Source organism: Lissotriton vulgaris, chromosome 7, assembly GCF_964263255.1.
Source record: "Lissotriton vulgaris chromosome 7, aLisVul1.2, whole genome shotgun sequence".
Taxonomy (NCBI): Eukaryota; Metazoa; Chordata; class Amphibia; order Caudata; family Salamandridae; genus Lissotriton; species Lissotriton vulgaris.
Window position 1 is genome coordinate 1,167,965,930 of NC_141695.1, and position 27,943 is coordinate 1,167,993,872.

General features: G+C 49.5%; 1 protein-coding gene across 1 annotated transcript in view; it reads right to left on the reverse strand.

Moving 5' to 3' along the window:
- Window positions 1-27,943, reverse strand: part of FGF1 (fibroblast growth factor 1) — a 236,682-nt gene that overhangs the window by 32,949 nt on the left and 175,790 nt on the right. Inside the window, exon 3 of the mRNA XM_086931642.1 lies at window positions 6,183-6,286. Coding sequence (XP_086787768.1) covers window positions 6,183-6,286 — 104 coding nt within the window. The remainder of the gene's footprint in view (window positions 1-6,182; window positions 6,287-27,943) is intronic.

Consider the following 27,943-nt stretch of genomic DNA (forward strand, 5'->3'; position numbering starts at 1 on the left):
TCTTTCTCTATTTTTTCCAAAAGAGTTTTGGAATCTGTGATGAGTTGATTATTTTCGATGTCTCTTTGTAAAGCGGCTATTTCCTCAAGTTCTTTCTGGGAAATTCTATGTGCAGCTTCGATTGTTAGGACCATTAGGTCCCTACTGCATTTCGTTTCGATTCCACTGAATCCTTTTTTGTATTCCGGATCGTCCGTAAAAACAACGGGGATGTTACGGATGACTAGTCCTGATGGAATTGTTCCTGCACGAAGGTGCTGGAGTAGGAAGTGTCCGTGAAGGTCTGTACGGATCTGTTTTTTCCGTAGACGGGTTAATTTATCCGACTCGTTCTGAGTATTGGCAGTGAGGCTAAGAGATGCAGAAGCAAACACTGGGGGGTCTCTCATCAAATTCCTTATGTGCTCCTCGCTAAATGCAAGTGTGTCTTTCTCAGCCATACCAAGTGCAAAACACAAACAGTGATAAATGTGAATGAAGAAAAATAGAAAAATAAATGAAAGCTCAAAGCATAGAATGAAACAATCCAAATGACCCAACACTAATGCCCCAATGTTGGGCAAACCACAGCAATTTAGAATACCAAATACCCTGTTGAAGGACAGTACCTGCCGAACAGGACCTCGCGGGCACTTGCCCGCTAATAAGTCAAAAAACAATACCGGGTCTTGGCCCCTAACTCAGCAAGGCTGAGCCAAAAAATTCACTATTAGAACAACACAAAAGCCAATGCTGAGAGAAACTTTTGAACCAAAAAGGGGGGAGATTTTGAAAAAAGCAAAACCACCTGCTTAATTTCTTTAGCAACGTATCAAGATTTATTTTCTTGCAATAATTTTTTACTTTGTATAATACACAATTTTTAGTGCAAGGAGAAGCCAACAGTTTTCATATATACAATACATATTACAATGAAAAAAAGGAAAACATAAGTATTTCAAGCATTCAGTCATACATGGCCGTCCAATCATACACAAACATTCATACACATACTAACATGATCAACAAACCAAGAGAAACAAATAAAACCACGTATTGGTCAAAAATAAATTGGAAAGAATCCCTTTGGATGATGCAGTTTTAAAGTCTTTTTTGTGTATTTACACCGGGACAAATCTTTCTCTCAAAGTAAGTGAAGGTGCTTAGTCCTTAACACAACAGATAAAGACCAAATACGGGGTAGAGTGGTCTACGCGTTTCGAACCCCGCTTGTTAGGGGGGTTCTCCTCAGGACCAAGTGGTTCTGCAAAATAAACCACTTGGTCCTGAGGAGAACCCCCCTAACAAGCGGGGTTCGAAACGCGTAGACCACTCTACCCCGTATTTGGTCTTTATCTGTTGTGTTAAGGACTAAGCACCTTCACTTACTTTGAGAGAAAGATTTGTCCCGGTGTAAATACACAAAAAAGACTTTAAAACTGCATCATCCAAAGGGATTCTTTCCAATTTATTTTTGACCAATACGTGGTTTTATTTGTTTCTCTTGGTTTGTTGATCATGTTAGTATGTGTATGAATGTTTGTGTATGATTGGACGGCCATGTATGACTGAATGCTTGAAATACTTATGTTTTCCTTTTTTTCATTGTAATATGTATTGTATATATGAAAACTGTTGGCTTCTCCTTGCACTAAAAATTGTGTATTATACAAAGTAAAAAATAATTGCAAGAAAATAAATCTTGATACGTTGCTAAAGAAATTAAGCAGGTGGTTTTGCTTTTTTCAAAATCTCCCCCCTTTTTGGTTCAAAAGTTTCTCTCAGCATTGGCTTTTGTGTTGTTCTAATAGTGAATTTTTTGGCTCAGCCTTGCTGAGTTAGGGGCCAAGACCCGGTATTGTTTATTGTCCCACGGGGAGGCGGCACCCACTACGGATGGGTCGCCTAGGGGGAGACAGCCATAGGCCCCTCCCAGAGGGGAGACGGCTATATGCCCCTCCTACGAATTTCCCGGGGGCCGGATAGCCGCTCCGGCGGAAGAGAGTGTGGGAAAGGGGGGGAGTCCACGCTGTCCTTCTTACGGATACCTCACACGGGAACTCGGACGACCTTTAAGAAGGCGTAGAGTGAAAGGGGGCACCCACGACAAGGGAAGTTACAGTTGGCAACGAGGGTAAAGTCCTCTGCGCATGCGCCACTCACACTGTGAGGGCGGGAATTTGGTAGTAGGGATCTGACACCGGTTAAGACCTTGCCGTTGGCCCTTAATGCTAGGATGTACAATTTTATTTTAGAATGTTATGCATTTTCAGGATGCTAGACTCGGCTAGGAAACCTTTGTATTAGAGATCTGTTAAGGGTAGCCAAAGAACTTGTCTTCACCAAAATGTAATGGAAGTAAAATTGTACATAATTCATGAAACGTTTTAATTTAAAGTTTTAAATTTTGTTTCATATTTTAATAAATACGGCCGGGGGGGTAACTCCCCCGCCTTCCAAAAGTTCGAACTTGTGTCTGTCTCCTCCCATGGGGAATTGCTGTTGGGAGGGGGTGGCGGGCATCCCGGCCCATATGGTGGGCGCACCCGGCGCACATGCACTGTACCCGATCTGCCTGCAGCCTTTGGGAGCATTTTCAAAAGCCCCTAACTAAATTCTTGCAAAGCATCGCTTACGCGATAGCTAGGCGAGACCTAAAAAAAAGAATTCTGTTCTCATTCACTCTTTCTCTCTCTCTCTCTCTCTCTCTCTCTCTCTCTCATATATTTCTCTTCTTTCTATTTTTAACCCTAAAGTGACTGAACTGTTGAGTGCTTCAGACTCAACTGCTTGCACTGTTGAGTGCTATGGTAGGAGCCTCCTTGTCTCCCCCTCGTCCATGGTCTTGCTGGCTGCCACAATAGAGATACCTACCAAGATGCAATGATGACGCTCCTGTTGGCAAGGAGGAAAGCTGCCATGTTGTGGATGAAGAGTGCCATACCTGAACATAATCACTGTAGACAAGGTATTATTTTTTTATAGAGACCAAGCCGAAATATATGCTTTGGAACCGCAATCTAGGTCCCGTACCAGGGATTTTTGGGACCGTCTTTGTACTTCTCTCCTACGACAAGATGAGTCTGATGTTCTTTCTGTGAGTTTAAGGGTGATGTGTGTTCCGTCTGGTGCTGCTGCGATGGGTATTCATTGATGAATCAATTTAATTTGGAAAATGAGGATTCTGGGCAACTTGGTTCGTATTGGTGGATAAAGTTTTTGATCTATAGGTAAGATATGGATATTAATAATGTGTATAGTGATTGACGTTATGCTCACTCGTAGTATTGTGGTGAAATTTTTCAACAGAACCCCCCCCTCCCCAAAAAAAAGAAGAAATGAACCTAAACATTCCACATGTTCAATAAAAACAAGACAGGCCTGGGGTACCAACCATACTTGGTAGGTTAAAATGTTTAAATATTTCACACATTGCCTCACTATATAAAAGTTGTGATGAATCTGATGTTTCTTCACCTAAGGAGGTCACTCACTGAAGATTTGCATGGGTACTCCTCTGGTGCAAAGCAACACAAAGCATTGCACTGATATACTGTGGGGCTGATTACGATGGCAGGCGGATCGCCTCCACTGGCCAGGTGGTGGCGATCCGCCCACCATCGTGATCTGATTTACACCCGCCATATTATAATGGCCGGGGTATTGCGGCGGACGCAAAGTGCATCCGCCGTTTTTCCGCAGGTCAGCAATATTTACGATTGCTGGCTGGGAGGAACTGAGCCACAATATGGTGGCGGTGCCTAGCAGGCACCGTCATCCATATTATGATGTGTGGCTTCTAAGGCATTTAGTTGGCGGTGATGCCGCAATGGAAAGGCTGGTGGAGAATTGCTTTGGGAGCCCGTTGTGGGCCCCCAGGAGGTGGGGGGGCTGCACTTTGGGGGTACCTATGGTACCCCACCACATTGCCATGCACAAGGTGGCGGGCACTGCGCGGTGCCTGCCACATTGTGCATGGCAATGCACAACATGGCACTTTGGCATGCGGGCGGGTGCTACTGTAAGCAGCACCCGCCGCAATGTCAAAGATGCGGAATTCGACCGCCAGGGTGGCAGTAGCATCCTAATTAGCTGTGCAGGACCACCGCACGTCTGGCAGCCGGTACCGCACCACTAGGGTGGCGGGCAGACTAAAGTTCACCCGCCATCCCAATAAATCCCATAGTATAAAAAAATCGATAGGAGCCATGCATAATTGAGCTGTGCCGTACTACTGCACCTGAAGCCCTTAGTAAATTTAGGTTCTAGCAAGCTGTGGCATGTAAGATACATTGTTATGTTATTTTATGTGTATTTGTAAAGCACACTATCACCCACAAGGGATCCTGGTGTTGAGCAGGTGTATGTGCCTAGCCCTACCAATGGTTGAATGGTTAATTGAAAAGCCAGGTCTTGAGCTTCTTGCAGAATTTAGGGGTGGGTGAAAATTCCGCTCCGCCCGCAGAGTTCGCAGATTTTTTTCCACTCCGAGTCCTGCTTGCAATGCGGAGTTCTGGCAAAACTCTGCAGAGTGTTTTCTCGCATTCAGCTTGCCAATGTTACGATGGCGAGGGAGGATTTACATCCCCTCGTGTGATTTTCAGGTGCTGGAACAGTTCGCGTTGTGACTGCTGTCATTAGAGTAAAAAATGTACTTGAGTGGCAGAAAGAAGCAGCACCCTCTGGCGAGCCATTTGGTGCCATTCATGCTGATTTTACAGCACGGAACAAGCATGCAGCACTAGAAATCAGTGCAAGCAGCGCAACTTGCCAAATTCCGCCCGTTTGCGGAACTCCGTAGAATCTCGCCGTTTTTATGTAACTTTGAGTGACACTCTGAGAGTTCTACCCACCTCAGCAGAATTGACGAAGAGAGGAAGAGGCTGCGGTGTCTGGGAGTGGTGGTAGATGATGCAGCTGGTCTGGAAGGTGGAGACTGAGGGCCAGATGTAGGTAAGTAACATTTACCGAATCTTAATTACCGAAAATTACCGAATTTTACCGATTCGGTAATTAAGATTCGGTAAATGTGAGGGGTTGGTATGTAGGGAATCCAGATGTTCCCTTTAACCGAATCGGTAAAATTCAGTATTTACCGATTCGGTAAATACCGAATCGGTAAAGCCTATTGATTCCTATGGGCTTCAAAGCCCATAGGAATCAATAGGCTTTACCGATTCGGTATTTACCGAATCGGTAAATACCGAATTTCACAAGGGTGCAGGGGGTGTCACTTTGACACCCCCTGGCACCCCCTAAACAGACGTGGGTGCCATGTGGCAGGCATACCTGCCCTAAGGGCAGGTCTGCCTGTCACATGGCATAGGTGTGCATGCACACATATGCATGCACACCGGAATCGGTATTTTACCATGGATTTGTTTTCCATGGTAAAATACCGATTCTGTAAGCCATGTGCAGGAGGTACATTGCCTACCTACATTGCATTTTCGGTAATTTTACCGAATCGGTAAATATTACCGAATCGGTAATTATTTTACCGATTCGGTACATATTACCGAATCGGTAAATTTACCGATTCGGTAATGATACCGATTCGGTAAAATTACCGAAAATGTGCCCCTACATCTCAATAGCCCTTTACCGATCGGAAACGGCCGAAAATCGGTATTTTCGGCCGATTCCGATCGGTAAAGGGCTACCTACATCTGGCCCTGAGTTGTGTAGTGCACGGAATTGGTATGTGAAAAGTATGAATTGAGCGCGTTTGATTATCTGGAGCCACGTTTAGTTCCTTGAGGTGCTTTGTGAATCCCATGCCCTTGAAGGATTTAAGATAGTGGGGACTGATCATAAAAACCTCTACCTGAAATAAAATGATTTAACCCTTTTAGAAATGCGTAGGCCCAGCATGTCTTGTATTACGGGCATGAAAACCCCCATTAACTGCTGTCTTACAATAAAACAAAGCACATAAGATGGCAGACAGGAGATTGGGCGGGCCTTACTGGAACTTTGAGAACTATAAACTGGTCCAAGTTGCTGTCAAACAATTTCCGAACGACATAAGGGTGTCTTTTTGCTCTGTGGGTTTCTAATATAACGCAGCGCTAGGTGACAATTTAGATCAGAACCTCTAGAGGTCTAACTGCTTCTGTGTGGTCAGCATTACTCACAGCTGGGCTATTCTGGCGTTCTCATACCTTCTGAGTGTCCCCTCACAATACCAACCTCATACTTACAGATGCGTATAACCGCCCATCGCTGTTCATCGCCAAGTACTGGCCCGTCTCCAGGCTCTTTATGTACACCTCGCCCACGCTTTCTGCGTAAAACTGCAGCTGGACTGAGAAGGAAAGGGAAAAAATAGCAAATGAATATGGAAATCACATTAAAAAAAAAGATTTCTGTTTTCCAAATGAGGCTGGACTTCCCCGAATTCAAAAGTCAGCAGCCAGTAGTTTAATCTTGGAACTGACTCCTGAATCTCTGCAACACTGGAAGAAATCTTCCTCTGGGGAACATGTCAGTCCGCTCTCATTCACATCAGCAGAATACGATTTAAAAGTAAGATAGCATCCTCATTTACTGAAGTACAGTAACAAATACATCACATTTAGCATTCAAACATTCAATGGCAGAAATAAAGGTAGAAAAAGGCAAAAGGGAATAGGTATTCCAAGCAAGAGAGAGAATAAAAGTTCCAAGCAAGAGAGAGTACGTATTCCAAGCAAGAGAGAGTAAGCCTTCCAAGCAAGAGAGAGTAAGCATTCCAAGCAAGAGAGAGATTAAGTATTCCAAGCAATAGAGAGTAAGTATTCCAAGCAAGAGAGAGTAAGCTTTCCAAGCAAGAGAGAGTAAGCGTTCCAAGCAAGAGAGAGTAAGTATTCCAAGCAAGAAAGAGTAAGTGTTCCAAGTAACAGAGCGTAAGCATTCTAAGCAAGAGAGAGTAAACATTCCAAGCAAGAGTGAGTAAGCATTCCAAGCAAGAGAGAGTAAGTGTTCCAAGCAAGAGAGAGTAGGTGTTCCAAGCAAGAGAGTAAGTGTTCCAAGCAAGAGAGAGTAAGTATTCCAAGCAAGAGAGAGTAAGTATTCCAAGCAAGAGAGAGTAAGTGTTCCAAGCAAGAAAAAGTATTCTAAGAAAGAGAGTAAGCATTCCAAGCAAGAGAGAGTAAGCGTTCCAAACAAGAGAGAGTAAGTGTTCCAAGCAAGAGAGAGTAAGCGTTCCAAGCAAGAGAGAGTAAGCGTTCCAAGCGAGAGAGCAAGTATTCCAAGCAAGAGAGAGTAAGCGTTCCAAGCAAGAAAAGGTATTCCAAGAAAGAGAGAGTAATCATTCTAAGCAAGAGAGAGTAAGTGTTGCAAACAAGAGAGAGTAAGTGTTCCAAGCAAGAGAGAGTAAGTATTCCAAGCAAAAGAGAGTGAGCGTTCCAAGCAAGAGAGAGTAAGCGTTCCAAGCAAGAGTGAGTAAGCGTTCCAAGCAAGAGAGAGTAAGTATTCCAAGCAAGAGAGAAGTGTTCCAAGCAACAGAGAGTAAGCATTCCAAGCAAGAGAGAGTAAGTGTTCCAAGCAAGAGAGAGTAAGTATTCCAAGCAAGAGAGAGTAAGTGTTCCAAGCAAGAAAAAGTATTCCAAGCAAGAGAGAGTAAGTATTCCAAGCAAGAGAGAGTAAGCATTCCAAGCAAGAGAGAGTAAGTATTCCAAGCAAGCGATAAGTGTTCCAAGCAACAGAGAGTAAGCAGTCCAAGCAAGAGAGAGTAAACGTTCCAAGCAAGAGAGAGTAAGCGTTCCAAGTAAGAGAGAGTAAGTGTTCCAAGCAAGAGAGAGAAAGTGTTCCAAGAAAGAGAGAGTAAGCATTTAAAGCAAGAGAGAGTAAGCGTTCCAAACAAGAGAGAGTAAGTGTTCCAAGCAAGAGAGAGTAAGTATTCCAAGCAAAAGAGAGTAAGTGTTCCAAGCAACAGAGCGTAAGCATTCCAAGCAAGAGAAAGTAAACATTCCAAGCCTGAGTGAGTAAGCGTTCCAAGCAAGAGAGAGTAAGTGTTCCAAGCAAGAGAGAGTAGGTGTTCCAAGCAAGAGAGTAAGTGTTCCAAGCAAGAGAGAGTAACTGTTACAAGCAAGAGAGAGTAAGTGTTCCAAGCAAGAATAAGTATTCCAAGAGAGAGTAAGCATTCCAAGCAAGAGAGAGTAAGCGTTCCAAGCAAGAGAGAGTAAGTATTCCAAGCAAGAGAGAGTAAGTGTTCCAAGCAACAGAGCGTAAGCATTCCAAGCATGAGAGAGTAAACATTCCTAGCCAGAGTGAGTAAGCGTTCCAAGCAAGAGAGAGTAAGTGTTCCAAGCAAGAGAGAGTAGGTGTTCCAGGCAAGAGAGTAAGTGTTCCAAGCAAGGGAGAGTAAGTATTACAAGCAAGAGAGAGCAAGTGTTCCAAGCAAGAATAAGTATTCCAAGAGAGAGTAAGCATTCCAAGCAAGAGAGAGTAAGTGTTCCAAACAAGAGAGAGTAAGTATTCCAAGCAAAAGAGAGTAAGCGTTCCAAGCATGAGAGAGTAAGCGTTCCAAGCGAGACAGAGAGTAAGTGTTCCAAGTAAGAGAGAGTAAGTGTTCCAAGCAAGAAAAAGTATTCCAAGAAAGAGAGAGTAAGCATTCTAAGCAAGAGAGAGTAAGTGTTCCAAACAAGAAAGAGTAAGTGTTCCAAGCAAGAGAGAGTAAGTATTCCAAGCAAAAGAGAGTGAGCGTTCCCAGCAAGAGAGAGTAAGCGTTCCAAGCAAGAGAGAGTAAGCGTTCCACGCAAGAGAGAGTAAGTATTCCAAGCAAGAGAGAAGTGTTCCAAGCAACAGAGAGTAAGCATTCCAAGCAAGAGAGAGTAAGTGTTCCAAGCAAGAGAGAGTAAGTATTCCAAGCAAGAGAGAGTAAGTGTTCCAAGCAAGAACAAGTATTCCAAGCAAGAGAGAGTAAGTATTCCAAGCAAGAGAGAGTAAGCGTTCCAAGCAAGAGAGAGTAAGCATTCCAAGCAAGAGAGAGTAAGCGTTCCAAGCAAGAGAGAGTAAGTGTTCCAAGCAAGAGGTAGTAAGGGCCAGATGTATCAAAGGGTTTTGCACATTCTGTGTCTATAGGGAAATGTGTTGATACATATGGTCCTACGTGTTCTACGCAAGAGAGAGTAAGTCTTCCGCTGCTTTCAGAACTGCTTGAGACATAACAGGCATCTGGCCTCTGGCAGGAACAAGTGAGCCATGAGGATGGCGGGGAGCTCCAGCTTATATTCCAGAAGGGATGCAGTACGGGCGGATGCACACCACAAATCAGTGCCAGGTTCATCCTTAGATTTCAAACGTGGAGCCTGTCAAGCTAAGTTGCTGTTTGCCACCTCAGAGTGGAGTCTGGGAAGGTCCTCTCACAGAATGCCTTGCAAGGATCTTTTGGCAATGCACAGAGGCCATGCACACCTTCTAGGGCGCTGCCCTGAAGGGAAACTATATAAGTTGCCATAGACAGACCCTAAAACAAACAACAAAAGGGAAGAAGAAGTGGGAAAATGGGCAGTCTTAGGTAGGCAGCCCATTTCTCAATGTTGCAATTACCATCCATACACAAAGGGAAATGTTCATAGTCAGCTACAGGTAACACAAATGTGCAATGTATAGGTATGGTTTGCAAAGCACTTACAGTATACATCTGTTCTAATGTTCACAATGAGTTGCACCCGTGGTAACTATGTGTAATGTTCATAAACTTTACCTTCATTTAAAATATATACAACAAGGTACTGGTCTACTCAAAGTCTCTACAATTCATTTAAATGAGATGGTCATCAGACAACGCCCTTTGGCATGAACAAACTGTCAATACATTGGTACATATGACATTTCTTCAATCCGGGGCGATGGGAGGTGAAATCTAGATTACAGATCACGTTCCATTTTCTTAAGTAAGTGCAGGAAAAATTTGACATTTTGGGGTAGATTGCACATATATGAAACTGGTGATAAAGTACTGTAGATAGTTAAGTCCAGAGATGGAGGAAACTATCCAAATTAAGTTTATCGAGTAACCTGGGATGAAATTTGTTTTTGCGCATGGATGTGATGAGCATCCATATGATTGTCCTTATACCCATCAGATATGCCCTATGGCTTTGCAACTCATGTTAGTATGTTTTCCTGACTTTGGAATAGTGGCTTGGGTCATGCCAGTCTTTGAAGAATGTGTCACTGTGGAATTTGTGTGTCTGGATTCCACAAGTTTTTTTAGAGAGTTCAGAGGGAAAGTGGTGAGCGAGCTACAGTTAACAACTACACAATAGCAGTGGCGGCCACCACAAACAAAGGGTGGTGAGGCTGGTGGAGGGAAAGGCTGGTGGAGGGAACACAGGAGGGGTTGCGGGGTCACGCTGGTGGGGTGTTAGTAATATTATATATTTTTAAAAGATCTTACTTGAAGCCGCCTCCTGCCTCGTATTGTGCCGCCTCTCCTTTCGCTGGTCCCAGCAGCCACTGGGACAGACTCCGATCCAATCCCCATGCTGCAGAACAGCATGGAGATTGGCCTGAGCTGGCTAGAAAGACGCTCCGCTCAGACCAGGAAGTCTGTGGGGTTTTCCCAGCCCGGCTGTTCAATTCCGCAGGGCTGGAGAAACCTAAGTGCGCATGTTTGTTTTGGCCAGCCTGAGATGTTATTATGTTATTATTATGTTATGTTATGTTATTATGTTATTATAACTTTTATATAGCGCACGGCTACTCAAAAAGAGTGTCCCGGCGCTTTTAGTAAGGCAGGCTGCAACACAATAACATAACTCAGTTAAAAAAGAAAAAGAACGGAAGGGAAGATAGCAGATAAAAGAAAGCGGCCTACTGGGTAAACAACCAGGTTTTGAGACCTTTTCTAAAGGCAAGTAGGCTGGTGGCACCCCGAAGAGAGAGCGGCAAAGAGTTCCACAGCTGTGGGGCCAGAAGTCCAAAGGAACGACCTCCCAGGCGGGCTCTCTTCACTCGCGGGACAACCGCCAGGCGCAAGGATTCCGACCTCAGAGAGCGCGACAGATGATAAAAGACAAGTCTCTTTTGGAGGTACTTTGCTCCCACCGCATGGAGGGCCTTATAGGCCAAAGTCAGAGCCTTAAAGGCGATCCGTTTGCGGATTGGAAGCCAATGCAAAGTCTGCAGCAGGCCCGCAGCATTGGCACGTCTATTCAGACCAAAAATGGCTCTCGCGGCAGCGTTCTGCACCACTTGGAGCCGCTGAAGCAGATACTCTGGCAGGCCCAGGTAAAGAGCATTTGCATAATCTAACCTGGAGCTGATCAGAGCCTGCACCGTCAGCTTCCTATGCTCCTCGGACAAAAGGGGAAGAAACCTCCGCAGCATCCTGAGGAGGCCGAAGCAGGTGCCCGACACCCCGAGGATCTGGGATTTCAGAGTTAGCCCCTTGTCCATCTTGACCCCCAAGTTCTTAGCGATTTGGGAAGAACAAGACGGAGGGAACATATTGATGGGCCACCAGACCTGCCAATCTGGCTCTGTGTCACACCCAAAGAAGAGTACCTCGGACTTGTCGGAATTGCACTTGAGGCTGTTCAGTTGGAACCATTGAAAAACAGCCCCAAGGCAATCCCGGATACTCTCCCCGTCAAAGTCTCCTCCTCTCTTACACGAGAAGAGGAGCTGGGTATCGTCTGCGTAGGATACGATCTGGTCCCCAAATGAGATGGGCGGCCAAACACATATGCGCACTTAGGGAGTGCACATAGCACTCCTCCTACCCCCTTCCATGTCTCAGCCCCAGCCCATCCTACAGCACTGGCTCAGAGCCGGGAAATGACAAATGAACATTGATTTATTTTTCATTTGCTGGTTCTGAGCCAGGCAGTGTAGTGACGCTCCTCTGCCATTGCGGAGAAGCAACCCCGCACAATAGGAACTTAATGGTACCTTACAATGTTGCAACTACTTTTGCACACTTTTTTTCCTTCTAAATCAATACCTCAGTTAACTAGGTATATGTGGAAGAGTGGCAAAATTCACGAAAATCTCACATTTTCCTAAGGCGGTTGTAAGAATGGAATCTGTGTCAAAGAAACATATTTTCCATTTAAAAAAAGGAGAAATATTTTTAAAATGTAATTTTCCAAGACCTATGCAGACAGTCGGAGAGTCAGATGGGGGCCCGGCCCGGGGCAGACATACCAGGTTGGTGGGGCTATGGTGAATTATAGCTGCCAAGCTTTCAAATTGCTATGTGTGACGACATCTTTATAATTTTATTTCAGTGTAATTAGGAGTGACTTTTTTTTAACGTAATACGTTTATTGTATAGTTGATTAAAACCATAACCATTTAAAAGAAAATCCAACATGATACACCGAATTTGCAAAGTAGTTAATTGAAAATAAATTAGCAAAATTCCATTCTTCAGGTAGTCTGCACACTGTACCTTGTTTAAAGTGCAGATTTCATAGGTCTAACCAAGTCTAAAAAAAATTCATTAATAAGGTAAAACATAATTAAATAACCGCTTAAAGTTTAATATCATTGTAGAAAGATGCTCACAATACGAAGTAGGCAATAACTACACTGAGCTGTTTTGTAGATGTGGTGGACCAAATTAAATTGACACGTAATGTCTTTCTGTACACACCAATAAAACAATGCAGTATTGAATAAAAAAGTGGTTATTGTTCACTAGAACTATCACACCTAGTGCCTCCGGTATACACTTTTATTCTCAATGCTAACTGGGATTATCCCTCCTGTTACCACCAGCATGCCCTCCTGGTACCTACCTCTCAGAGGGGAGATAAAAAATTTAAGGGTACCCAAAAAAACGCCCGACATAATCTAAAGAGACCAAAGGCAAATATATTGGACTGCCCTGGCTCTGGTCAGTGCTAAAGCGCTGCACTTTGCAGAAAGGCATCTTCACGTGGCAGAGAGGACTACTAGGTCGTACCATGGTAGACGTGATGTACAGAGGCTTATGACCTAACTTTGTTCCCAAGTAATCACTCTTGAAAGGTTTAGGATGCTGCTAGTTAAAACGGAAGGAAGGGTCAAGGGAGCAAACGCAGCTGCTGACACTGCAAACCTAAAGCCATCCGAAGTTCTTCAACACCAAATCCTAGAAGTGCAAGCAACAACTGCGGTTAATAATGGCCACCCCTAAATGATGTGCCAGAATGATCTCACTGGCATTCTTGCATCCGAGTGTGTAAACCCCACCAAAGGATAGTATGAATTATGGTCATCTTTAGTAATCCAGTTTCTCTGCCGGTGCTTAAAATTCAGGTCTGTTGTGCAATTTAAACCCAAGAAAAAAACGTGCCCTTTTCACAAGGTTTTCAGAATAGTTTTATGTTTCTTTCTCTGCAATCGTATTTGTAAAGAACGTGAAATGTGAATTTAACCACTCTTAAAAAAATAAAAATAAATGTGTTTACTACTACAGACGCATAACATTTAAATCGGTAGAAAAATAAATCCTTGATAACATAAAATGAGGACGTAAAGTACTCTGCCTATGGTGGTACTGCATGGTGCTTCGTACTATGTTTGCTACAACAATTATTATTTATTTTTTTATTTCAGTATTTTTTTATTGAAAAAAGAGGTTTATATATACAAGGTACAGTATACAGGGGGTGCAGTCAAAGATCGCCGGGGGGGGGGGCAAAAGATATAGTAGTTTCTACAACGTTTTAGGCCGGTGGGGTTACATACGCCCTTTTGTGTGACAAGGGTGCAGCGTCCGTATGTTTGGTGATTGGTATTGTCCTCGACCCCTGTCCGTATCACCCGGCGGCGAGAAAGGAAAAGTGGGAAAGGAGAAAAGAAGGGTTCTGGTGTTGGGTGGATTCAACTACTATGAGTGACACTGTCCAGCAAGCAGAATATCATACAATGAAGACGAGCGAGTCAGCGAGGGAAACTTATAAATATTTTAAATTAGACTCACTGTCTTGAGCTTAGAGAAACTCTGAGAAGATCTGAAAACTCCCGAGATGGCTGGCTCACAATTACCAACTAATTAATTATCAAAATCATGTCACACCTAGCAGTCTGAAACCTTGGCAGCTATGAAAGAGGGTGGGCATCACTTCACATGACAAAGCTTTGAAGACCATGCCATTACTTAAATATTTCATAAAAGTGTCGATAGGAAGTATGCATAGGTGCCAAGGTTTCAGATTGCTTATGTGTGACATTATTATAATTTCAGTGTAATTATGAGTGACATTCAACGACTATGAGTGACACATTTTCATGAGTAAAATCTAGCAATGATGACGAGGGAAACCTATAAATATCAGAAATTACATCCATTTGAGCAACAAGAAGCTCTAAGAAGATCTTAAAACTGCTGCAGAGCACCAGAAATGGAATGGTGCGGTAGGACCCGACTGTACCAAATGGGATGTGAGAGCCCCAGTGCGGATAATCTCAGCTGCATGCTAATAAATTATGATAGTTACTTAGTCACGATAGCCGACTATGATGTATGGTCATTTAATGGTCAGCTGTAGATGATGGATCCCTGAACAGTGTCATGTATGTGCATGTTTGCTTTGTGCTGAGGGGTAATTGTTCACACAGCTCTCTGATGGATGTCACATGTGGTTTTTCTAAGTCCCCAGATAGATCATGCAGTCTGTGTGTTCTCTTTTGTACTGCCAGTCACCGGTGTATTCAACTGTCTAGCCTTTGACTGTGTCATGTATGTGCATTTTTGCACACTTTGAACTATTTTTCCATTATCTGAAGAGTATCCCTAGTTTACTGTATTGTGGCTTTTTATCGTTATTGGTCTTGTGTTAAGTCTAGGCCTAAAGATTCGTTTTTTTTATAACTACTTGTGTGGTGTCCCTTTGTAGTGTTCTTCACTGTGTATGATCATAAATGCTTTACACACTGCCTCTGAGAGAAGCCTAGCTGCTCGTGCTACGTTATCACAGGGTTGAGCAGGGGTTATCAAAGGGTGTAGCCCCCTTACTCTGACTTAGGAAGAGGGTCCCCACTTGGACAGTGGCCAGCCATTGCCAACTAGAGACCCCCATTTCTAACAAACAACCATTCCGATTTTGAGAGGAGTAAACATCTCAATGCCCATTAGATTCCCCATGTTAGACTAATCTTCTGATTTGTTACCTTTGCCTGTTAGGAGCAATACTACGTGTCTCTCCTCGGAGACTCGGACATCTTTCAAGTGCTCACGGTCCTTTTTCCCCAGCACCACCCATAAGCCCCCCCCCCCCCCAGGGGGCGGCAATCTGAGGGGTAGCCCCGGGCACCACAAGCTCTAGCTACGCCCCTGAGTGTACGGACTGAATTGTGTGGAGATACTCTCCCTGTAGTAGAGGAGGAACTGTCTCAGAGAGGAACAATCCAAACAAGAATAAGCACTTGTACCTGCCCCTGGTGTCAGCACTTCCTGGGGTAACTCTACACACCACAGAGAACTCGAGCTCAGCTGCACCTAACTGACAGACCCGAAACGGGAGAGATATTCGCGGGGTTGCTTTTGCTCCTCTGTAGAAGAGACGTGGGCTAACAGTTTGGCCTTGACTATCCCTACCGGGGAAGGGGCCAAGACTCACTTGCACATTGTTGGTCCGTTTCTGTAGCAGCGCAGAAGCAACACAGTAAGCAAAAAAAATGATGGACTGGAATGTGGCCCAGAGTGGTTGAGATAATTCCAGCATCTCCCCCATCGCCTTTGTTATTCTGCCTCTACAGGCTGCGCCATCATTCTGGAATAAGTGAAGCTTTGACATTACTTCACGGGGAGAACATTCCAGAAAAGCACTTCGGGGCCTACTGCGGCTTTAAGTGGTGTAAATGTCTCCTCGGCAGTAGTAACGACGTGCAGCGTTCCCCAGGAAAGCCCGGGCACGCTTACTCATGCTGCGGGACTGCCTCTGTATTATTGCAATGTTCTTTCCACGTCCTCTGCCCACACATGGTTTCGAAAGTTACATGTTATGCTGAGTTTATTCTAGGAAATAGACCTTCCGTTCCCAGGCGATGTTTACACAGCGTTAAGTCATGCTTTTTAAGCCCACTGTGAGGCTTTTTTTTGTGTGGCCACTGTTTATAATAAGAGTGCTGCCACAGACTGGTTCGAAAGGCCAAGCCTAAAAAAAGTGTGTTCCTGCGGTGGGAAATAATACTTTCTTTAGAACTTGCATCTCACTCCGCTGCAAGCGCCAGCACATAATTTAAGGTGGTATTTCAGTAATGAGGTATATGAGAAAAAGCCACGCAGACGTCCTCAGCCAGCTGCTTCCGCTCAGTCATGGCCCATGTGGCTTAAACCAATCACAAGATAAAAATGGCTTCCCAGCCTTCTTCCGGGCCGAGGAGTCACCTGTCTCCCAGCCCTTAAGAGGAAGATATTCCATAGTATTAATGTGACATTAATCTCGAGCATAGTTGTGATAGTTTTCACTGCGGCCCCCGGGGGAGGGTCGGCAGACCAGTCTTTCCCGGGGTTTTCGCCATAGGAAGGACAAAGTGGGGTGTTAGGGTCAAGGGGTGGGGTCAGTGCTAGGGTATAGGGGGCAGGGGAGGAGGTTTCCTCCTCTTCCTGCCCTCAGCGCCAGTGGGGAAGGGTCGAAAAATTTCTTGGAGGAATAATTTCTTGGAATCTAGAGTTAGGCTTAGTTAGGCCCAATAGGTCGATGCCGGGCCCCGGGGGGAAGCACAGTCGCAGACTAGTCTTCCCCCGGGGTCACTCGCGCTGGATAGGACAGGCAGGGGAAGGGGAGGAGTTAGGGGGTGGGTATATAGGCGCAGGGGAGGAAGGGAACTTCCTCTTCCTGCGCCTGGCACCATCGGGAGGGAGAAAAGAAAGGGAGAGCTGCTCAGTTTAGGGTCAGTGTGTTAGTGTAGGCCGGGGGGGATTATTTCAAACCTGCTCGCTTCGCGTGGCTGCCTGACGGTAGCGGGGACAGTGCTCACGCCGGCCGCGTGTGAAACGGCGATGTCAGAGGTTACGACGGAAGAGGTGCGGGCGGCCCTGTTGCTGCTGGCGCGCGCGGGGAGAGAGGGTCTCCTGCAGCCAGGTGAGCTGGGACAGTCTTGGGTTGGGTGCACAAGGACCCCGCGCGCGGCCTCGGCGAGGGTCGCGGCGGCGGTCATTGCATGTCAGGAGAATAAGGTTGCAGGACAGGGACCGGCAACTGGGCGAGGGGGGGCGGAGCCCCCAAGGGACTCGGCGCGGGGCGGGAAACCCAAGAGCCTCCCCCGCGAGTCTTCCCCCCGCACCAGTTTTTGCCCGGGGCTTCTGGGAAGGCGACGGGGGGGGCGGAGCCCCCTGCTGAGCTGTCTGACATGGCCCAAGAGAAGGTAGAGGTGGGGAAGGGGGCAGGGCCGGGCACCCGGTTTCCTGCTCCGGCTGGTGACCCTTCTAGGGCAGAGGGGGCGATTCAGGCCTGTGAGGAAGGGGATCAAGCGGAGGACCTGTCCTTGGAGTTGGGCTCGGCTAGGGGTACAGGGTCTAGGGTCGTGGGGCAATGGGATGATGCCCTCATCGACCTGTCCACGAGTTCCAGGGCGCCCACCCCTGCCCCTGCGGGACGGGAGTCGGACGGGAGGCAGGTAGAGGAGGGGGTGTTCCCTGGGCCTGATTTTCTGGGTGTTGGGGGGGTGGGCCCCGGGTCCTGCCCTAGGGGGTTGTTTCCCGCCCGGGGTGGGTTTCATGGGCTACTGCCCGCCCCCACCTCCGCAGATCTGGGGCGCCATGTCCTGGGAAGACAGGAACAGGGAGCAGAGGCTTCTGGATCAAATCCGTGAGGTTAGGTGGGCCGAGGAGGCCAGAGTGGGAGCAGTATGGGGGTCCGAAATTGAGGGGCCGCCTACCCCAACCTCTGAGGAGGAACGGGAGGCCGAGTTAGAAGAGGCGCAGAGGCATGTCAGGGCCAAGAAGGCAATGGAGGGGTCCCCTAAGAGAGTTATGGCTGGCATAGGAACGGCCAGGATGGCTTTGAGGCCCGATGGTGCTGGGGCCCACTCAGGCTGGAGCGACCTGAGGGGCGGGAGGGGATCCAAGCCGGCGGCTGTCGGCAGAGCCCGGGGGTGCCTGGCGGGGCGCAAGACGGCTCCAAGACGCAGGACAGAAGGAGCAGGGCAGTCTGCAGCGGCTGTCCCTCCTCCGAGGGCTCGGGCTCCGGCGCCGCATGTGAAGACTGGCATGTGTGCACATGGGGGCGTGCAGAAAGGTGTGAAGAGAGCTGTGAAATAGGTGGAGAATGTGCGGGTGGATCTGGAACCGGTGCTTGAATTGGATTACGGAGTAGAGAGTGATGAGCTTGAAGAAGGGGAGGTGCGGGATGACGCATCAGGCTTAGGGGGCGCTGCGGACAACGGTGACATTGGTGTTTTGCAGGCTCCGACGGTGACGAAGACCAAGGCCGGGACGGCGGCGGCCCAGGGAACGGAACACGGCACTCACAGGTGAGGGATCCTGGTGGGCAGCCTGGGATGACGGTCCACGAGGGGGGGGGGGTGGGGGGGGGAGGGTCGTAAGAGGACTTGCAGGTCAGTGGGAGTTGGCGATGGTTCGGTGCGGGAGGTGGAGACGCCATCGGGCGGTCCACCTGAGGATGGTGAGAAGGTGGACGGTAAGTCGGTGATCACGGGGTGCAGACGGACAAAGGGGAGGGTAAAGAGGAGAAAGGAGTGAAGGTGCCGAAGAAGCTACCGTATATGGTTTTGGCGATGCCATTGGGCTCGCATCTCTCAGAGAAACTCAGGGCACGGATCTGGAGACATGAATTTGTGGATGTCTTTAAGCTCCTGCATAAGGAGGTGCAGGCTAAGGAGGGTTCCAAAGAGGAGGAGGGGGAGCTGACGAGGCGCCCTAGGGTGCCAGTCACGATGGAGAACTGGACGTCAGCATTCTTGATTTATGCCAGCATTTATTGTGAAAAGTATTTGGACAGGGCGATTGCGTTTTCAAATATATGGACATCATTCGCAAAGCTCAGATGCAGTTCGGGGGTTTTGCCTGGCTGAGCTATGATGAGGAGTTTAGAGCCAGGGTCAGTGCGAATCCCGAGAAGAGTTGGGGGGAAGTGGATCAAGAACTATGGGTGCAGTGGATGGTGTCCACGCACTCCACTGCGTCCACACACACGGCCAGCGGCTTGCCGGTTGTGTATCGGTCCTTTCCGCCGCATCCTGCCCAAAGCGGGGCGGGTGGAGGTACAGTGCCCAACACCATCGTCTCGGGTCAACAGTCCAAGCCAGGGGGATATTTCACAGGGGCCTGTTGGAGCTACAATAGGGGGTATTGTTCCAGGTATCCCTCTAAGTTCAAGCATGAGTGCTCGAAATGTGGCAGGAAACATGCCCTTACTCAGTGCCTCACCCTTGCTACTCCCTCTGAACAGTGGAGGAACGCCAAAGGGCGGGGCCACCCTGGACAGAAGGGCGCCTACACCGGTTAGGGTGGAGGCGATGGCCCCGTGGCTCTCGTGCTACCCGGTTCAGGAGGCGGCGGCGCGGCTTTTCTGGGGTTTCACAGAGGGTTTTAGAGTGGGCTACCAAGGTCCTAGGGAGCGCCGTTGGGCTGACGATTTGAGATCTGCTAACGAATTGCCGAGTGTGGTGTCAGCAAAATTGAGGAAGGAGGTTGAGGAAGGAAGGGTGGCTGGCCCGTTTACTGACTGGCCTTTAGATGATCTGATCATCTATCCATTGGGGGTGGTGCCGAAGAAAGAGGAGAGTGAGTTCACGATGATACACCACCTGTCATGGCTGGAGGGTCAGTCTGTGAATGACTTTATTGCAGAGGAGGATTCTAGAGTGCTATATGCATCGGTGGACGACGTGATCCGGCTGGTGAGGGTGTGTGGGGCGGGGGCCGAATTGGCGAAATGCGACATCAAGTCGGCCTTCCGTTTACTGCCTATTCACCCGGTGGATTTTTCGCTCTAAGGAATGCAGTTTGGGGGGGCCATCTACGTGGACAAGGTTTTGCCCATGGGGTGCTCCATCTCCTGCGCTCTTTTCGAGCTATTGAGCACTTTCCTGCAGTGGGTCATGGTACGAGTCAGTGGGTGCTGTGAGGTCACTCACTACTTGGATGATTTCTTCTTCCTGGGGAGGGCGGATTCCGGGGATTGCGGCAGGGCCCTGTCACGATTCCAAGGGGTGGCCCTTCAGTTTGGTGTGCCTCTGGCACCGAAGAAGACAGCTGGTCCCAGCTGCTGCCTGACGTTTCTGGGGATCGAACTGGACTCGGTGCAGTGGCTGGCGCGCCTCCCTGCGGCCAAAGTGGCGGAGATACTGGCATGTTTGGAATGGGCATTTGGGGAGAAGCGGATTCCTTTGCGAGCGGTTCAGAGACTCCTGGGTTTCCTTAACTTTGCGTGTAGGGTGGTGCGTGCAGGGCGGACGTTCTGTAGGCGGCTCGGCATGGCCATGTCGGGGGCAGTGCTTCCACATCACATAGTCAGGATTGCCATGGGGGTGAGGGCCGACCTGCGGACCTGGATTGCATTCCTGCAAGACTTTAACGGTGTGTCCCTGGACTTTGATGAGGAGAGGGCGGTCTGGCAATGCCAAATTTACTCTGATGCGGCTGGGTCAGCGGGGTTTGGTGTTTTCTGGGACGGCAAATGGTGGTGCGGAGAGCTAGCCGGCCTCCTGGCTCAAACAAGGGAGGAGCATTGCTTTCTTGGAATTCTTCCCTTTACTGGTGGCGCTGGAGGTGTGGGGGGAGGAATTTTGAAACAGGTCGGTGCTCTTCCATGTGGACAACATGACGGTGGAGGATTTGGTGAATCATCAGTGGGCACGGGACCTGAGAGTGCTGCGGCTGTTGCGGAGGTTCATGCTGGCCTGTTTGCGGTTGAATGTGGTGTTTCGTGCAAAGCATGTCCCTGGGGCGAATAATGACATTGCGGATGCTTTGTCTCGTTCGCAGTGGCAGCGGTTTCGGCACCTGGCACCGGGAGCGGATACATGCAAGACCGAGCTGCCGGCCGGTATCTGGGCCTTGGGGGAGTGAGGATGATTGGCCTGGTGGAAGGTTCTATAGCAGTCACCACGAGACGGACGTATCGTTTGGCATGGTCTGAATTTAGTGCTTTCATGGGTTGGAATCCGGATTGTGTCATGGGGGTTGAGTCTGCGGTGGAACAGGGGCTGAGACGGTTTTTGCTGGACTGTATTGACTGTATTGACAGGGGTTTGACTGCGGCCACGATTTCTGGTAAATTGGCAGGGATATCCTTTAACTGTGCCTTGTTTCTGGGTTTTGATCCAACTAAGGATGTGATCATGAGCAGGATGTTGTGGGGTTGGGGCAGGGAATGCAGGAGTGGGGGGGGGGGAGGCTGCGGGAAGCGGTTACTTTTGAGTTGTTGGTCCGGCTGGTTGGGGTGTTGCCGGAATTTTGTTACGACCTGGTGGAGGTTGGCCTTTGTCGATTGTGTATGGTGTGGATGTTTTTCGGGGCGTTCAGGGTGTCTGAGTTGCTGGGTACAAGGAGCATGGCTGGTGGGTTGTTCGAGGAGATTCGAGTTGATGGAGGTCGCTTGGGTATTTGGCTGCGGTGCTCGAAGACTGATCAGTTGGGCAGGGGTAAGTGGGAGTGGCTGAATGAGACGGAGGGGGGGGGGGTGTGCCCTGTGGTTGAATGGCGGTCTTTCCTGGGGACGGTGAGTGTGGCACATGGGGAAATTTCTGTCATGCATCAGGCGCGAAAATGACGGCGGGACAATTATTGGCTGTATTGCGCAAGGCTTTGCGACTATTGGGTCTGGATGCGTCTGGTTTCGGGACTCACTCCTTCCGGATTGGGGCTGCGACAGCTGCGGCCAGGTTGGGGTGGTCCTGGGATAGGAGTAGGTGGATTGGGTGGTGGAAGTCACGCTGTTGTGAGAGGTATGTGAGGAAATGAGATGGTCCCAGGTAGGCTGGTGGTTGATTCATGGTTTTGCTGTGCTTATTTCTAACATCTTTTTCTTCTTGGTTGCGTGGGTGGACCGGGCAGTAAGACGGTGACATGGACTGTTGGGCACTCCTTCGTGCATTGGGCGTCCAAATATGCGGAGCAACAGGTTTACGGCCGTAACCTGGGACTGAAAGGACACTTGCACGAGGTACAATGGTGGGGCAAAGGTGGCATGCGATGGGGGGCACTACTGCCCTGGCTCGCGAAGATGATCCCACAAAGGGGATGCCCTGATTTGTTGATAATACATCTGGGAGAAAATGACTTGGTGCAGCTGTCAGGTTTGGCGCTTTTACAGCTTATGCAACGGGACCTGGAGGTGTTGAAATCTAGGCTTGCAGGGACCTGCATTGCCTGGACAGAGTTGGTCCACAGGTAAGTGTGGAGAGGGGCAATGAAGCATGGGGCGATCGAAAAGGCACGAAGGAATCTCAACAGGGCAATGAGACTTTACTGTGGTGACAAGGACATCAAAGTGATTACACACGGAGGGATTCGACTCGAGGAACCTTTAGTTTTTAGGGACGACGGAGTACACTTGTCACAGCTGGGCAATGCTTATTACATGATGGAGATGAGAGATGTAGTGAGCAAGTTATGGAATGAGGCTATCTGGTGTCGCAGGGAGTGAGTGCGGGTGTGCTTGGTGCGAGCTGACAGACCTGAGAGGAGGGGTGGGGCAGGGAACCGCCCTACAGGGGGTTCCCTGGTTGGCGGTACTTTGAAGGGACAGGGGGGTCAAGAGCGGGCACACCCATCCCTTGGGGGGGGGAGTTCGAATGGCGGATAGAGGCATAACTGGAAGGACGCAAGGAGTGGGCTGGATGACAAGTGATTGAGGGGCAGGAATAAAGTATGGTATGGAGCTTCTAGGGGTTTGTGATGAGGTGAAACGAGTAAAATGAATGAGAGGGGAGTGTGAGTGGGGGTTTGATGTTATTACCTGTTTATGTTTATTGTTATGTACAGATTACGCAGCCTGGTCTAATAAAATGGCCTTTTACGCTGACACTGCGTGGTCTGTTTATTGCGCGATGCCGGGCCCCGGGGGAAGCACAGTCACAGACTAGTCTTCCCCCGGGGTCATTCGAGCTGGATAGGACAGGCAGGGGAAGGGGAGGAGTTATGGGGTGGGTATATAGGCGCAGGGGAGGAAGGGAACTTCCTCTTCCTGCGCCTGGCACCATCGGGAGGGAGAAAAGAAAGGCCACCCACCCTCCCGGCAGTTGGAGGTGTGGTTTTGGGTCGGTCTATAGCGTTGCCAGTTTAGGCCAGAGCTGCTTTAGGCGGTACTTTGAAGGGACAGGGGGGTCAAGAGCGGGCACACCCATCCCTTGGGGGGGGAGTTCGAATGGCGGATAGAGGCATTACTGGAAGGACGCAAGGAGTGGGCTGGATGACAAGTGATTGAGGGGCAGGAATAAAGTATGGTAAGGAGCTTCTAGGGGTTTGTGATGAGGTGAAATGAGTGAAACGAATGAGAGGGGAGTGTGAGTGGGGGTTTGATGTTATTACCTGTTTATGTTTATTGTTATGTACAGATTACGCAGCCTGGTCTAATAAAATGGCCTTTTACGCTGACACTGCGTGGTCTGTTTATTGCGCGATTGTTTTTTGGCACAGTGCTGCTGGTGACCCCGTTTGCTCTGATTCGCTTTTAAATTCCCTGTGATAGTGCTTTACACCGCCCCTCCTCCGTGTTTTGCCAGGCCCCTCCTTGGAGTCAGCGTAGCGGCGTAGGCAGCCCCACTCACCCTCCAGTCCGGAATGGAGACGTCAGACGCCGATGCAGTCCGCTCCGCTCTACAATTGCTGGGCTGAGCAGGGAGAGCTCCTGTGGCCCGGCGTGCTGGAGCAGGCCTGGTTTGGGATGACCTGGACCCCCAGGTCTGCTTCTGCGGGGGTCGCAGCTGCGGTGGTGGCGTACCTTGAAGAGCCACCGGTGATGGAGTGCCTTGAACAGCCACCACCGTCACGTAAAGGTGCGTCCGGATGGGGTCTGGGCCTGAATGAGGCAGGAAAGCGCAGGGGGCGGCGTAAGAGCCCGCCCGCGCACCTTCAAGTGGATGCAGCTGCACCATCAGCGCCTCAGGAGTCGGGTGCGCGGGGGGACTGCCTCTAAACAGCGTGTGCCGGTGGGGGATCGGGGCGAGAGCACTTCAGGCCTGCAGCAGAACAAGGTACTGGGAGGCCAATTTGATGAGGCCCCAGGGAAGGTGCCCCAGTCAGAGAGTGAGGACGAGGGGGAGTATGGAGAGGGGGAGCCTGTAGGGGAAGATTTTGCCCTGGTATTGTCGGCCAGCAAGTCAGTGGTAGGGAAAGAGGGGCGATGAGACGTGGGTCCTGTCAACCTCTCGTGCAGTGGCAAGAGGGTATCTGCGTAACAGGGAGGTGGGGGGCGGCCCCCATAGCAGCCAGTTCACATCAGGTGCCACAGGGGAGAGGGGTGGCAGTGTGCCCGGGCCTTCGCGCCCTGGGGGCCGGGTGGTTGTGAGCAGGGCTATCCAACAGTGTTACCCAGGTGGTCAGGGATGTCCTTGGAGGAGAAGATTAGGCACCAGCGCCGCATTATTCAGGAGACTGAGAAGCGGTGGCAGGCAGGGTGCGCATCCAGGGAAGGGGTGCAGGTGGTGCACACGGGTTAGGGAGACCCTGCGCCCACGGTTTTGCAGAGGAGGTCAGGGCAGAGCCTGGAAGTGGGGCCACAGGCCCTCGAGGCAAGTGGGTCTGGGTTGATGAGGCGAGACCCTCTACATCAGGTGTAGGGACGGCCATGATGGCTACGAGACCCGATGGCGCAGGGGCCCCCTCTGGTTTGTACAATGTGGGGGGGCACCAACCAGTGGTGGAGGCTGGTAGAAGTGTGGGTGGGCCGGTGGGGCGCAAGGCAGCCTCGAGACGCCAGGCAGGAGAAGCAGGGGGGTCTGCGGTGGCCTGCCCTCCATCGAGGGAGCGGGCATCTGCAGCGACAGAGAGTGAGGCTGTGTTTGGTGTGAAAGGAAAGGCTTGAAGAGAGCGGTGCATGAGGTGCTGGGGGCGCTTGTTGAAGTGAATAATGAGGAGCAACTGGATTATGAGGATGACAGCGATGAACTGGAAGAGGGTGAAGTGCATGATGGGGGGGATTGGGGGAAGCCAAAAGAGGCAACAAGAGCATTTGGTGTGGTACAGGCTCCTCAGGCCAGCACCGGCGGGGGCAAGAAGGCATATCAGAAGACAGTGGACGCCAGAGGCAAAGAACAGGAGGTGCCCACAGAGCTATCAGGTGAGGGTGCTTGGTGGGTGGTTTGAGATGACAGCCCCAAAGAGGGGCGAAAGAAGGCCTACCGGTGGGTGGATGTGGGGGAGGGTTCTGTGAAGGATATGGTGGCGCCTGCTAAGCCAGCCGTTGATCAGGCTGGAGGGAGCAAGCAGTTGGTAGGCGCAGGTGTCCAGACTGACAAGACTGACGAGCGGGAAGGGAAAGATGACAAAGGTGATGACAAACATCATAAGAAATTGCCGTATATGGGTTTGGCTATAGCACTGTGGTCACATTTATCAGAAAAAAACAGGAATAGGATTTGGAAACATGAGTATGTGGATGTTTTCAAGCTGCTGCATAGGGAGATACAGGCCAAGGAGGGTTCCAAAGAGGAGGAATTGATGAGGCGGCCGCAGGTACCAGTTAATATGGAAAACTGGACGTCCGCCTTTTTGATATACGCGAGCATATAATGTGAGAAACAGTTGGACCGAGCGATAGCGTTGTTGAAGTATATGAACATCATCTGGAAAGCTCAGATGCAATTCGGTGGTTTTGTGTGGCTCAGTTATGATGAGGAGTTCAGGCCCAGGATTAGCGTCAATCCGGATAAACCGCGGGGTGAGGTTGATCAAGAGTTGTGGATGCAGTGGAGGTCCTCCATGCAGTCCTCTGCGTCGACACATAGGGCCAGTGGCTTGCCGGTCACGTACCAGCCTTTTCAGCAGCGTCCCTCCCAGAGTGGGGCAGGCGGGCAGAGTGTTTACACAGGGACAGCGGGCCAGTCGCCCAAGCCCACCGGGAACTCCACTGGGCTTGCTGGAACTTCAACAAGGGTTTCTGCACCAGGCACCCTTGCAAATTTAAGCACGAGTGTTCCAAATGTGGGGGTCGCCACCCTCTCACGCTATGCTTTACCTTGGCCACACCATCATAACAGTGGAGAATCACTAAGGGCATGGGACAAGCTGAGCCAAAGGGCTCCTACGCCAGTTAACACTGAGGCCATGGGTCCATGTCTCTCTACATACTCCGAGAGGGAGGTTTCAAGGAGGGTTTCTGGGTGGGTTGCCAGGGCCCCCGGGAACGGAGGTGGGCGGAGAATTTGAAATCTGTGAAGGAATTGCCGGGAGTTGTCACAGGTAAGTTGCGGAAAGAGGTTGGGGAAGGCAGGATTGAATGACAGTTTGACCATTGGCCAGTGGAGGACCTGATTATTTCACCCTTGGGGGTGGTACCGAAGAAGGAGGCAGGTGAATACAGGTTGATCCACCATTTGTCCTGGCCGGTGGGGAGTTCTGTTAATGACTACATTGCGGAGGAGGACTCCAGAGTGCTATATGCTTCGGTGGACGATGCGAGTAGTCTGGTGCAGACGTGTGGGCAGGGTGTGGAATTAGCAAAGTGTGATATAAAGTCGGCTTTTCGCCTCCCACACACCCTGCGTATTTCTCACTTCTGGTGATGCAATTTGAAGGGGCCATTTTTGTGGACAAAGTGTTGCCGATTGGCTCCGTGATTTCCTGTGCGTTGTTTGAGACTTTCAGCTCCTTCTTACAGTGGGATTTTATGAGCCGCAGTGGTCGTCGGGAAGTGTCGCACTATTTGGACGACTTTCTATTTGTTGGGAGAGCGAAGTCGGAAGGTTGTGGCTGGGTGCTGGCTCAGTTTCAAGTCATGGCAGAAGAGTTTGCGGTCCCATTTGCCCCTGAGAAGATGGCGGGACCCAGCTTCCAGCTTACTTTCCTGGGCATTGAGTTGGATTCTGTAGAGTGGTTGGCCAGACTGCCTGAGCGGAAAGTGGATGAGATGCAGGCCTTCTTGCAGTGCGTGGTTGGGGAGAGAAAGATTGACTTATGGACAGTGCAGCAACTCCTGGGTTTTCTGAACTTTGCATGTCGGGTGGTGCGAGTTAGTAGGACATTCTGCAGACATCTCGGCATGGGCATGTTGGGGAGCCGCGCTGCCGCATCACAGAGTCAGGATCTCCATGGGGGTCCAGGCGGACCTGCGGGTGTGGATTTCAATGGAGTCTCGTTGGATTTTGTGGATGATCGGATGGTTTGGCAGGTGTAGATCTTTTCTTCAGGTTTTGGGGTCTTCTAGAACGGGAGGTGGTGCGCGGAGCGGTGGCCGGAGCACTGGCTGACACAAGGGAGAAGCATTGCGTTCCTGGAGTTCTTTCCGTTGTTGGTGGCACTAGTGGTGTGGGGCCCGGAATTCAGAGGCAGGTCAGTTCTTTTTCACATTGACAACATGACTGTAGTGCACTTGGTGAATAGGCAGAAGGCAAGAGACTTGTGAGTGCTGCGCTTGTAGCGAAGTTTTATGCTGCAGTGCATGCGTTTGAATGTGCTCTTCCGCGCACAACATGTCCAAGGTGCAAGTAATGACATTGCGGATGCATTGTCTCGTTTGCAGTGGCAGCGTTTCAGACATTTGGCGCCGGGAGCAGAGGCTTGCAAGACCAAGGTGCCGGACGGCATCTGGGCCTGAGGGGAGTGAGAGTAGTGGACCTGGTCGAACAATCCATAGCTGACTCTAAGAGGCGCAGTTACAGGTTGGCGTGGTCGGAATTCAGCACTTTTCTGGGATGGGCGACTGAGACATGGCGCATGTCCCGCCACGACAGCGAACAGGGAGTTCTTCGTTTTGTTCTGTATTGCATAGACAAGGGCTTGTATCCTACCACAATTGCGGGAAAACTGGCGGGGATTTCCTTCTATAGCATGTTGTACATGGGTTTTGATCCAGTAAAAAGTGAGCTGCTGAGCAGAATGTTGAATGGTTGGGGGCGTGAAAGAGAAGAGGAG